The following is a 12,758-nucleotide window of genomic DNA, read 5'->3' on the forward strand; positions in this document are numbered from 1 at the left end:
TTCTTCAGGCCAGAAAGACTTGATTTTTCCACTGGAGTTTTAGCCACCCCACGTAGATACTTGCCTGGAGCCTGCTCTAGGTTAAGTGCTATTTCTTCTTAAAAAGATAACTCAGTCTCTTGCCATTCCATTCTTCCAGGTGTCTAATCTCTTGAAGAATCCTTTTGTTCACTCTCCAGTGCCTTCAGGTCTTTTAATAGTGTCTGTATTTCTAGTTCATCTGCAGGAAGGGTACTAAAAGCGAAACTGTGTGTATATTTTTTAAATAGTTCCTTTAAGTTGCATATTGATTACTAAAGGCTGATACCTTGTTTTACCATTTTTACCTCCTGCGATGTTCTTGTGTGTCCACCAGAGGGCAGGAGTGGCAAGGCAGAGGGGTCCAGCCTGCAGAAAGGAGCTCTGCTGCAGTTGTCCGAAAAGTCACGTTATTGCTGTTTGGGTCTTCCTGGCCTTGCTTTCTGTTGATGACAGTGTTTTCATGCATTCCACAGACATTTACTGAGCTGCAGGCCAGGTTCCCTCAAGCTAAACACCAATGTGGGATATAGAGTAAAAATCAGAAATTTCATGGGAAATTACAGAAGGACAATTATGGTACAGGTTATCTGGTGACAGATTCATCATGAGAGGCCCTAGCCAGACGTCACAATAGAGAAGGCATTGGGATCCACCTGGTTGTGTCAGGGAAAAGCAGGATGGGAATGGCACCCTGAGCCCTGAAGCATGAATACTCCGTGCGTCGGGGTTGGGGGCTGGGATGGCAGATGGGATGACATGGATGCAGAATGGTGCAGATTTTGTGTTTGGGGAGCAGTGGGCGTGGTCCCTGTGGTTGAAAGAAGTGTGTCGAAGGATGTGGGACCTACAGGGACACAGGCACAAGTCTGAAGGGGCCTTGAGTGGTCTTTAAGAACAGGACGACAAGGGACACACTGGGGAAGCTCCTCTGAGGTGTGTCAAGGTGGTGAGAGGGAGGCCAGTTGAGACCGGACCATGGCAGGCAGGCAGGCAACAGAGGACAGTGCCCTGAATGCGTCAACGGTGTGGGAACCGAGAGGATGGTCGACTGGGGAGGTGCTTTGTAGGCAGAAGTAACAATTGGATGTGGGCGCTGAGAACAAAGATGGAGTCGGAGTGATCTGGAGGCTTAGGTCCCTGGTAACCAGATAAGGCTGGGCGGGGGGAATCATTTTGGGGTGGGGACCAGATAATGTTTTGAACCTGACGAGTTTGTTAAAGCCAGCGTGCCGCAGACCCTGTTAAGAACTCGCTACTTGAGCAGTCATTTGAAGATCTGCTCAGAACCTTGGGGACAGTGGGCCATGGATGGCGTCTGGTCCACAGACTTCTGCTCAAATCCACTCCCCAGTCACCTGTGCTTGAGTCAGACCTGGTGGGAGTGGACAGCTGCTGGGGAGCTTTTCTTTGTGCTGCTCTGAGGCCTGCCTCAGGGGCTTTCACCACCGTCTCTGCCGTTGTCCCCTCGTCTGAGAAAACAGGGAACACTGACGTCAAGAAGGTCCCTTCCTTGTCTGCCACCGCCACGTACCCCATCCCCGCGGCAGCCTGCCCTTTCTGCTGGGATTTGGCTTCATTTCTGCACCTTCCCCGCCCTTCTGGCTTCTCGGGCATCTCTTCCTGTGCAACGTGGGATCACTTGCGATTACATAAGCCAAATTTCATTTCAGCAAGAAGGAATGGGAATTGTCTGTTTGGTTCTCTGTTTGGTTCTGCGTTTCCTCAGGAGCAGGGGTTCGTAACATAGGGGTCTGTAGCTAGAAACTGAAGATGGGGGGAAAATCTTTTTAACTTTCTGATAACTATTTTGTAGACCTATGTGTCTTCTCTTATGCATTTAAAAACATTGTTCCGGGCCTCCCTGGTGGCGCAGTGGTTGAGAGTCCGCCTGCCGATGCAGGGGATACGGGTTCGTGCCCCGATCTGGGAGGATCTCATATGCCGCGGAGCGGCTGGGCCCGTGAGCCATGGCCGCTGGGCCTGCGCGTCCGGAGCCTGTGCTCCGCAACGGGAGAGGCCACGACAGTGAGAGGCCCGCATACCGCAAAAAGAAAAAAAAAAAAATAAAAATAAAAATAAAAACATTGTTCCGAGAAGGGTTCTGTAGCACATAGAGTTAAGAAGCCCTGCTCTGGAGGGTGGGGACCAAGGAAAATTGGAATGAGACTTGTAACTTTAGGCAGCTGCTAAAGCCTGCTGCTTTCCCTCTTGACTCCTAAGTGAAGGCTTCCTGTGGTCACCTTGATGTCATTGCTGGCCAAGAGGAAGGGGAACTTTCCTGGGTGAAGCTCCTGTTAGGACTTTGAGCTGAGGCAAGTAGCCCAGCTTCAGAACCTTGGAGCCCAGACAGCTGGCCCAGAGGAAGGCTCAGGCCTACCTGCCCCTGGAGGCCTTTGGAGCACTGCAGGCTCAGAACACAGTGGGGGCCCCGTGCACGTTGAATTCCACGGGAGGCAGCATATCGTGGTGTAGGTACCGTCCAGCTTGGAAGTCAGCATCCACCCTCTCTGAGCCTCATTTTCAGCCCCTCTGACCTGAGCCTGACCTGGCTCTGGTAGGGATGGAGGAAGACAGTGGTTCCTCTGCACCCCAGATTTTCCCACTGTTCTTTTGATCCTTTCTTTCTGCTTTTCAGGAAAAAAGCTTGTAAATACTTTGAGCAAGGCAAAGGGACCTGCCCATTTGGAAGCAAATGCCTTTACCGCCATGCTTACCCTGATGGGCGGCTAGCAGAACCAGAGAAACCTCGGAAACAGCTCAGTTCTGAAGGCACCGTGAGGGTAAGGACTTCGCCATCTCTAGTCGGGAGCATTTCTGGGGACCGCTCCTGGCCCCTCCTCGTAGCTTTGGCAGAAGGGCGTGTGGTAGGCAAAGCTGAGTAGAAGCTACTCAGCTTTCACGTTGCCTTTAGCCATAACCAGGCATGTTTGCTGGCTGTTTTTGCAGTTCTTTAATTCAGTGCGGCTCTGGGATTTCATTGAGAACCGAGAGAGCCAGCATGTCCACAACACTGAAGACGTCGACATGACAGAGCTTGGGGACCTCTTCATGCACCTCTCCGGAGTGGAGTCATCAGAACCCTGAAGAGTAGGTGGTCGCCCTGCGTCTTCGGCTCCACCAGCCGAGCCTTCCCCCACGCCAGGGTGTGCAGAGCTTCCTTCACGGCAGCCTGGGGTGGCGCGTCACTTGGCTTTGAGTGGGGTTGTATTTAACCTTGGTCTCATCCACTCCATTATTACAGCCATGGGAAGGGTGAGGATATAAAATAACCTGAACACATATATGGAGTTGCTGCTTCCCTAGTTGCTGTTTATCTTTGTTGGCACCTCAAACTCCTCAGGGGGGCCAGCTGACCAGCCAGAGTTTTCATTGATTGATTCAGACCAGCCTGGCTCCCGTCCTCGAGAACCGTGCAGCTGCCCCTAAAGCAGCAGATTCATTTATCTTACCAAAGGATTCCTGTGTGGTGAACCTCCCTAGTATACTGAAATAGTGTGGTCAACACTGGATTTGTATATTGCTTTTCAGAAACCAAGTGAGTGCTGCACACCTTAGCACAAAACTTGACTTAGGGCTCCACAGTGTCCCAAATCAGGGGTGAAGTCTTGTTGCAGGACGTTCAGCAGACAGGTATAATAAACCTTCTTACCTGGGGGTGGGGGTGGGGCTCTTGAAGTAGCAGGAAGCAGAGATATGGCCCCTCTTTTCCGGTTTGTGTTAGGGTCACAGTCGGAGTAATCTTGCACACATGCCTCCAGGGAAACTCTCACCTGCTGGCTTGTGTCCCAAGGGCTCATGTGTGTTTCTGTAGAACCTGGCTTTGATTTGAAATTTTAAACAGCACCCAAGAACAATTTCTGGTTCTTACCTAGCGGTGGTCCTGAAGAGAACTGAGTACAAGTCTTCTGTAGTGATTTTAATTGAAGGAGCATAACCTTATGAATCAGAAGGCAATCCAAGCCTAAATTATCTATTTTTATAGACAGCTGTAGACACCAAGTGTTTTATAAAATGCAAAACTCTTTACCTGAGTTTGGAGTTCTGAAGGGTGACAAAGGCTGAATTCAATTCCCAGCAGAGGCTCTGAGCCCATTTCCTGTTTCTTGAGTTCTGCTCCCAAAGGCATGAACAAATGGAGTTCAAGCTGTGAGCTCAGGATTACTTTAAAAGGAGGAAACAGCCATTAAACCTACATTTAATTTATTTTATTAAAATAACAAATTGAATAACTGTATTTTGTCAGGCGCAATAAAAACAAAATTAAACCCAAGAAAACCTGTGTTCCTGGCTTCCTTGCATACAGGATGTGATGTAGGGACAAGGCTGGCAGGGCGGGGGTGGGGGGGCCCGCCCCCGCCCCATAGGGGCAGCTCCTGGAAGACAAATTCAGCACAATGGAAGACTGCTCCCTGAGAGGGCGGAGACTGGGAGGGGCAGGCCAAGCACCTCTTCTGGAAAACTATCCCAAAGCACTAGAGACCTTCAAGAAAAGGAAGTGTCCCCAAAGTCAAGTCCATAGTACCAAAGCAGGCTCCTCCAGGCTGCCACAGTCTCGACAGTCCTGGGCTGTTTGGTGCATTATGTGCAAAACTACCTGTTTGGTGCCACACCACGTATCTCTGAAGAGAAGTCCTTCTGTATAAGCGTTCCTCATAGGAGCTGATTTCCAAAATCCACGTGTCCCCACGTCACGGCTGGTTTGCCTGCTACCTGCATTTCCCCTCTGAGTGCTTTTTCTTGCCCTAAAAATACTCGTTAGCCAACAGCTGGGGCCCCAGATCATGTACTGCCATCAGCAGCCCCCGGTGCATCTGAAGGAGGCTCGGCTTATGAGCACAGGGGTTGCGGGGGAGCAGGACAAACCAACACTGCGAATGGCTTCCTCCTCCCAGGGCCAGAGGGGTAGAAAAGGCAACGTGAAGTTAAGGCCCTGTGAGTGGTCTAGAAGGTCTTAGCAGCAGCTTCTCTGAAGACGAGCTCTGTCCCCGCAGAAAGGTGATGCCTGCTCACTTCCCTTCCCACCTGGTGGCCTGAGTGCAGGTGCAGAGTCAGCTAGAAGACAGGCAATCTAGGGGATGTGGTCAGCGTGCAGGCATTGATGTCCTCGGTATGGGCCGCCCGGTGCAGGGATGGCTCAGAAGCGCTCCGGTTGATTTTCGGTAGAGAGTGTTGGAGCAGCTCAATGGAAGACAGGATCTGAAACAAGGCCATAAAATGGTCTCATGGTGGGGGGCGGGGCATTCTGCAGCAGCAGCTTTCAATCTGGCCCAAAGACACAGGCCGTTCTCCCCACCCCACCTGCATCACCTTGTGGAGAATACAAGCCCCTCCCTATAGAACAAAAAGCAAGAAACTTCTTGTTTGTATCACTCAGAACTCCTGCTTTAATCAGTTCTAGCACCTTGAGCCACGTCTTACCTGGGGAAAAAGAGGCCTCTCTTCCTTAACTTTCTTCACACAGTCGGCTACCAGCCTCTTCATTGCTTTGGGGCAGTTCTTGTACAGCTTACTAAGGTCTGGGGAGGCGTACCCTCGGCCTACCATGAAGATGATCTAAGGGAGAGAAAGCAGTTGAGGGAACAGGTGGATGAACAACAGTGAAAGCAGCACCTCCACCCTGTGCTGCTCAGACGGGCAGAGCCCGGGGGCTTCCACGGCGAGCGGGTTGTTGAGCGCCAGTGACGCACCTGATCGCGGTTGCTGATGTGGGAGTAGGGCAGCTCCCCCGTCATGAGCTCGTACAGCACGATGCCGTACGAGTAGACGTCGGACTGGAAGCTGAACGGGTTATTGTCCTGCATTCGAATCACCTCTGGGGCCTACGGGGACAAAGTGCATTTGTCACCATCTGCGCCCCACAGACATGCAGGAGCCAGGCTGTCCCTTGGGCTGGGTATGAAAGTCCCCGCCTCAGCCCTGCTGTAGCTCTTTCCCAAAGGGCTCCCACTCTCAGGCTCAAAGGAGCTCAGGAATCCTGTCTCTGAGACCCAGCACCCGCCATCACCTAACTCCCCCGAGCTGTGCTTCAGCACTTCCTCGTCGCCAGCTTCCTCCAGGAAAACCCAAATTTGCCCAGGGGCTGCCAACACTACCGGTGTCACCGAGGTGGTCGGGAAATGTAGAGAAATGCCTGAAGCCTGCATACAGACCTCCCATCCCCCCTCCTGGCCCTGCACCCTGCTAGAGGGAGCCCAGCCACCTCACCATCCACAAGATGGAGCCGGTGGGTTGTTCAACCTGCTGAGAACCACTCCAGCGCGACTTCACTGTTGCCAAACCGAAGTCTCCAATTTTCACCGTCAGGCCTTCGTGGAGAAATATATCTCAATGCTTGTTAAGGACTCTGGTTTTAAAAGAATGGTCAAGTTACTGCTGAAAAACTTCCCAAAGTTCTTACTAGCACCATCTCGGCCTCCCATCTGCCCCAGCCTTCTCTGCACTGGATTTGCTAATGCTTTAGAACGCAGCTCCTTCCAGGAGGTGCTCCAGGCACCAGGTTCTCTGGCTCCAGCCACGACAAGCCGGTGTGCCCCCCGCTGCTGCTGCCGCCTCCACTTACACACCTAGGAGCCAGGTCTCTGGCCTTGTGACATAACGTAGGTGCCTTACGCCCCAAGACTCTGAGCATGGCCTGCTGACTGCTTACATCCATTTCTGCCTGATTCCTGCCCTCCAGTGGCTAACGGAAACACCCTGAGTCCTGAATGCTGTCTGCCTGAAGGCATTTCTCACAGGATAGGTACCACTTGGTGACTTCGAAATCAAAACCAAACACCTCAGTTCTGAGTAAAGAAGCCAGGCGGTTTAAAGCCGACTTGTGTGATCTGCTGATGCCCAGTAATTCATACCTCCTTAAAATCGGTGGTGTCTGCCTTCGTGGTATGTTTGTCCCCAGAAACCCACCACTAAAAGGTATCCTATGTCTCAGACCCATGCCCAGAATAGGCCACATCCCATCATGAGACCCAACACAACGGCTGTGGCTCTCACTGGCCAAGAAGCAAAGTGTAGCTGTAATACCATTACTCCCTTCAAAGAGAAAGGCTCGGGGAGGGAGGCGGACATAAAATTGTTACATTTCACACCCTACGGCAAGAAAAACCTTTATTCATTCCCCTTCCGTAAAAGCACATTAAGTCTTGGAAAAGGTTGATTCCAACAGTAATCTCTAAGGAAACCATTTCTGTGCATTCAAGAAACACAATTTTAAGTAGTAATTTTTTAAATCTTGCAACTTTTGGCTTGCAGCTACTGTCTGACCAGATATACAGTCCACAAACTAGAAGTAAGCATAAAAGACAAAAGGCCCATTCTCCCAAGTTAAATTTAGTAATAAAGAGCATTTAAAAATTAGGCCTGTTCCAAGCATAACCCAAACAGGTATCTCAACTTCTGTGGAACTCTTTCCAGAGTCACTTTTGCTGAGGTAAACTTTAAAAGTGTCCTAAATTTAGAACTGAGCAGTCAGATGAAACTACCACCAAAGGATACTGTTGGATTTCATGTCTCTGTGGATGATGTTCTTTGCATGCAAGTAGCTGTGAAGGGAAAGTAAGTCTATTAAAACCAGTTTGAGAGACATTGGTAGAAAGCAGCTTCAAATTACATCTAAGAATTAAAACACTTCAAGGCCTGACTCCTAGTTTTCTCAAAAAAACTCCTAGTTTTTTCACTTTCGGGGATTGGCCCTGCACTGGTTCAGCCTGGTCCACGTCAGGACTTATACCTGAAAGTGAGGCCACAGCACAAACAGGGAAGGTCTTCTTTAAGCATCAGTTTTATTCAAAAAGTAATTCCAACAACCCAAATATCCATCAACTGATGAACAAATAAAACGCTGTATATCTATTCAATGGGATATTCTTCAGCCACAGAAAGGAATGGAATACTGATACACACTACAACATGGATGAACCTCTCAAAGACACACCAAGTGAAAGAAACCAGACACAAAAGGCTTCATCTAGTATCTTGAAAATCTTCTAAAATTAGACAGTGGCGATGGTTTACACCTCCGTGAATATACTAAAAAATCTGAATTGTACACTTTAGAGGAGTGAATTTTAAAAGTGAATTTCATCTCTAAAAAATAACTGACTAGTCATTTCTGAAAATGTATACAATGCAAATTCCATATGAATTTTAAAAATACAACATGAGATTTTATAAGCCACTTGCAAGCACAGCTTTAGTTAAGTTCCTAGTCGTCGGAGGGTATGAGGAGTTCCCCCTGCTCCCCATTAGGGGTACTTCAAAGGAAAAGTTTGAGAAGCACTGCCCTGGCTTAGCCAAGAATGAAACGCACACGCACACCCCTTTCACAGAGAAATGTGTCAAGCACAAAGACCCAAAACGATAGTAGTTAATGGAGGTGCTATGGATCACCTTAATTTAAGCATTCTCCAAAAGGAAAAATTACACAGAATGTGACATCTGATCAAACCTTTACGTGGAATAAGCACACCTGATGGGCTACGCCTCAGACACGATGCCCATCAGAAGGTGGCAACCCGCACTGTGTTGAGTGTCTGGCTGAATTTTGAGGGCAGTTGCTGGAACCTGAATCTGAGCCCTAAGGGGGTAGGCCTCAGCGTGGGCAATAAACCTGAATTTCTTGTTCCTTTGGCCCACCACACAGGTTCATTTCCCACTGTGCAAAAATATCACAGAAGTCACTTAATGGGCTTGGCTTTTCCTAATCTTGGTTCTGATTTAGGGACAAGTTGATCCTTGGACCCCAGATTTTCTATGCGTCAGGCCATTCACTCACTCCATTCCCTGAGCGGTCTGCCGGGCAATGTCAATCAACTGGAACATCTGGAACTTGGTCTCCTGGACGTGCAGGTGTTTATAGAGGCTGCTGCCCTCGCACCACTGGGTCACAATTGCCAGGTTGTCCTTTGTCATGTACCCCATGAAGAGTAGGATGTTCACATGCCGGGTTTTGCTGGAGAGGGGAGGAGAGAAGAAAAGGCTCTGAACCTTCCACTGCTGAAGAATAGGGAGATCTAGTCTGCTTTCCCACTGTCTCCGACCAGACCCTGCATGTTCCTGACACCACCCATGCTTACAGTCCAGGGGCTGGCAAAGCAAACACAGCCGACTGCTGATGATCCAGCTGGTGTTGTGAGCTGACAAAGGGGCTGCCGTCACTGCCCTCAGTGCTGGCCTTGATCGTACAGAGGACGTTCTCTTTCATCAGCATATATTCACCAATCTCCCCACAGGGGTCACAAGGACCCCTCATCTATGGAATCCATCATCATTCAGTTTATTCCTACAAGTCTAAACAGTGACTCAAAGACTTCAAAGCTGACGGTTTTGAAGTCCAAATTAAGGCAACTTAGCTATAAAGAGTTCTTAGAAATAAATGTGAAAACAGAACCCGTCTCTCCCTACGTCAAAACAAAACCCAGAGATAGAACCTGGGCTGTTCTATCAGCGTGGTGAGCCCAGAGACCTGAGGCCGTGGAAGGGGGTATGCTCATCAAAAGGGGCTCTTCTAAAGGCTTAACAAGCGCATAAGCTGGAAGAAACCTTCCGCTCCTTTTCACTCATGAGGGAGTTGTTTCAACCACGGGACTCCACAGTGAACACTCACCACCAGTCCCAGCCCTCAGCCCTCAGAGACAGGTCATGCCACGCAGCCTACTTCCTCTACAGTGCTTGTACCAGCATCCACACCCCGCCCCTGCCACACCAAGGGACAGGCCAGCTTTCTACTCACCGAAGGACAGCCACTTCATTCCTGAAGGCCTGGAACTGCTCTGGTGTGGGGTCAACAACCTTTAGAATCTTTACTGCAACGTCTCCTGCAAATTAGTTTACAGTCAGTGCAGTTGAATGATCTTACTTTGTTATTTTTCATGTACACTAGTTCTGAGGAAGATATAATTAATCACTTATTCAAAAATCATATACCTACACAGATAGAACAAATACTATGCAAATTTCTGAATTATCAAGTAGCTTAAAAGATTAGATTATACTACTTTCCTTAAAATACCACCCCACAGGCCTTGAACCAGCTTGGTTTAAACTGTTCCTGTCAAGCCTGGCATCCCCAGTGGTGAGGTCATGTGTGACAGGTCAAAACCTGGGCCTGTGAGGATGACATCAGCAGATGGATATGAATGGCCCAGCAAATACTGAGTCTTCGGGGCCAGGAGGCTGGGGCCCGGAAGCAGGCCAGTTAGTAAGCAGTTGATGCTAAACTCAGCAGCCACATTTCAATGAGACCTGAGAAGCTCCCTTGTACAAATTCAAAGACATATATTGAAATTATGCCTCTCGGCCTTCAGTGCCGTTAGAAAGTAATCCTAATGATTAATACTGATTGCTTACTATACCCTGGCACTGTCTGCTCTCACAGGTGTTACCTCCTTTAATCCTCGTAGCTGCTCTATGACGTTAATACTGTTGTCCTCATCTTACAAGCAACAAACTAAAGTTTAGTTACTTGGCCAAAGTCATATAGCCAAAAGAAAGTGCTGGAGCTAGGATGAGAACCCTAGTCTGACTCCAAGAGCTGTACTTCTAACTAAATACTGACTAGTAACTGACTGTCATCACTGTGAGTAAAAACCAGCCTCTTCATAAAACTTCAGAAACATCCAGAGATCAGTTCTACTTTATAGGTGCTGCCGATTTAGAAGCCACTTTCAGAAGTGTTATGTCATACTCATAATAGTTGTAATGATAATAAATTACCTGAAGCCCTATTAGGACCTCAGCTTTTCATGACAAATAACTTTACTAAATACAATGGTCAAACAAAAGTAGGAGTTAAGTTCAGTGGCACTTGGAGGTGACTTACTTAGTTCCTCCACAACTGAGCATGTGCCCTTGGCAGCACCCCCCTGCAGCCTGCTGGAGCACTCATTCCACTTTTGGGGAGCACTAAATGGTACAGAGATGGTTCTTATGATAGGTCCCTAACTGTTGCCCTGTGATCTCTTGTTTGTATCATCTACAGCTAAAATCCCCACTTAGCAGCAGCTTCCAAATTGGTTCTTATCCAGTTCACTGGCGCATGAACTTACTGAGGGCCCAGGGCTGCCTGGAAGGTGCTGCTGACTTTGGATGGCAGAGCTGCTGCTATATTCAGAGCTGCCTTATATCTAGGAAGACGGACCTGGTAAACCATGCAGCCCCAACCTCAAGTTCCTTATGACTGAGTAGAGGGACAAGAGTCTTCTGCATAATTGCCCATTCTGGAGCAGTCTGAGCCAAGACAGGACTGGGGTGGGGGGATGACAGAGGAGGGGAGTCAATATCTTGGCAGAGAGGATATAGGAAAGTTTTCTGAAGGAAATGGGATATAAGCCAAAGGAAGGGGCTATTCTAGACTTGGTACACCAGGAACAGAGGTGAGGTAAGGGGGATGAGAGAAACGCCAAGTTGTGTTTGGGAAACTCTAATATAGCATGTGATCTGACACCTGTAGGACAGGAGGGAGGCCAGGGAGGAGGAGTCTGCTACAAGAACGCAGGTGCAATGCAGGCACATTGGTGACTGTAGGGATAAAAAGGAGGAGATGGAGGCAAGAAACCCTGAGAAGGTGAACTGACTCAATGTGGCAGTCAACTGACAGGAAGGGCCAGATGGCCAGGCATCAGATGGAGGTTTAAAGGGACAGGCTGGAGACAGGGATGCAGAAGAAAGACTTGGGGAGATGCTGGGTGGTCCCTCAGAAGGGGTTGCTTCCTAGTTCATGAGCCTAGTTTTGCAAGTCCTTCCCTTTCTCACAGCTTTTCTCTGGGCATGCTCCAGTCGTCGCTGAACTCACCCTCAGCGTCACCCATTCTGGACCTGATCAGCAATGCAACCTCAGACCTCAGATGATCCATCAGCAGCCAAAGCCTGTTCACAGTGACTCGCTCTGACCTGCTGTCAGCTGAACATCCTCCACCTCTAGCATCTACTTTCTGGACTCGTGAACAAGACTTATTCCTGTTAAAAGTTCATCTTCTCTTTGTTCTATCATCATAGACACTTCAAATCCTCCCATCTTTCTAAATCCAAATCCTGTTATCCAAATCTGCATGACACCGCTGTGTAAGTCATCCACAATACCTGAGTCATGCAAGTCACTGATGGGAAGACTGAACAGGGTCAAACTAAAAACAGAGCCCACAGCACCGTAGGGATCCAGCGGCCAGGCAGCTCACGGTTTAACAGTTATGGTAACAGATTATGCGCACTTTCTTACTGAAACCCAGAGACCACACTCTGCGTTACAGCACACCCTCATTTGTATGTGTACCCTCCAAGGACTGCCATACCAGCGACTCAGTCTGCTAGGAACAATGGGCAAACACCATAGGAAAACCAATTTCAACTCCTATACAGAACAGTTTTCTACTGGTAGGAAATGCCCGGAACTAGAATGACTTTGCAGGTAACTCATGAGCTCCCTATCACTCTGGTTTTCAGGCCAAGGCTGGGCAAACCTCCTAAAGGTCTTGCACAATCTGAGACCCCCATTTCACCCAAATGATATCCAAAGTCTTTATGGTACCCTATAACCCACACCCCAGACCTCACTTCTATTAGCCTCTCCCTCTCTCATCCCACTAAAGCCATTCAGACTTCCTTGAGTTCCTCGGACAGGCCAGGTGAGTGGCCCATTTTGCATCTGCTGTTGCTGCTTCCCAAATGCCACTTCCTCAGCAGATTCCTCCCTAACCAATCTACTAAAAACTATGAACCAGGCCTGCCACTCTATAACTGCTTTC

At 48.8% G+C, this 12,758-nt stretch overlaps 2 protein-coding genes across 5 annotated transcripts in view; one reads left to right on the forward strand and one right to left on the reverse strand.

The window, feature by feature from the left end:
- The window catches only part of MKRN2 (makorin ring finger protein 2), a 29,747-nt gene extending 25,460 nt beyond the window's left edge, over positions 1-4,287 (forward strand). The window contains exons 7-8 of the mRNA XM_060111595.1: positions 2,657-2,801; positions 2,968-4,287. Of these exons, the coding sequence (XP_059967578.1) occupies positions 2,657-2,801; positions 2,968-3,105 (283 nt within the window). The 3' untranslated portion in view covers positions 3,106-4,287. The remainder of the gene's footprint in view (positions 1-2,656; positions 2,802-2,967) is intronic.
- Positions 4,215-12,758, reverse strand: part of RAF1 (Raf-1 proto-oncogene, serine/threonine kinase) — a 74,868-nt gene continuing 66,324 nt past the window's right edge. For all 4 annotated transcript variants that reach the window (XM_060111594.1, XM_060111593.1, XM_060111592.1 and 1 more), the window contains 7 exons: positions 9,749-9,833; positions 8,792-8,968; positions 7,513-7,559; positions 6,226-6,344; positions 5,709-5,840; positions 5,440-5,574; positions 4,215-5,217 (listed from right to left, as the gene is read on the reverse strand). In XM_060111594.1, coding sequence (XP_059967577.1) covers positions 5,074-5,217; positions 5,440-5,574; positions 5,709-5,840; positions 6,226-6,344; positions 7,513-7,559; positions 8,792-8,968; positions 9,749-9,833 — 839 coding nt within the window. In that variant the 3' untranslated portion in view covers positions 4,215-5,073. The remainder of the gene's footprint in view (positions 5,218-5,439; positions 5,575-5,708; positions 5,841-6,225; positions 6,345-7,512; positions 7,560-8,791; positions 8,969-9,748; positions 9,834-12,758) is intronic.

Source organism: Mesoplodon densirostris, chromosome 10 (genome assembly GCF_025265405.1).
Source record: "Mesoplodon densirostris isolate mMesDen1 chromosome 10, mMesDen1 primary haplotype, whole genome shotgun sequence".
NCBI lineage: Eukaryota > Metazoa > Chordata > Mammalia > Artiodactyla > Ziphiidae > Mesoplodon > Mesoplodon densirostris.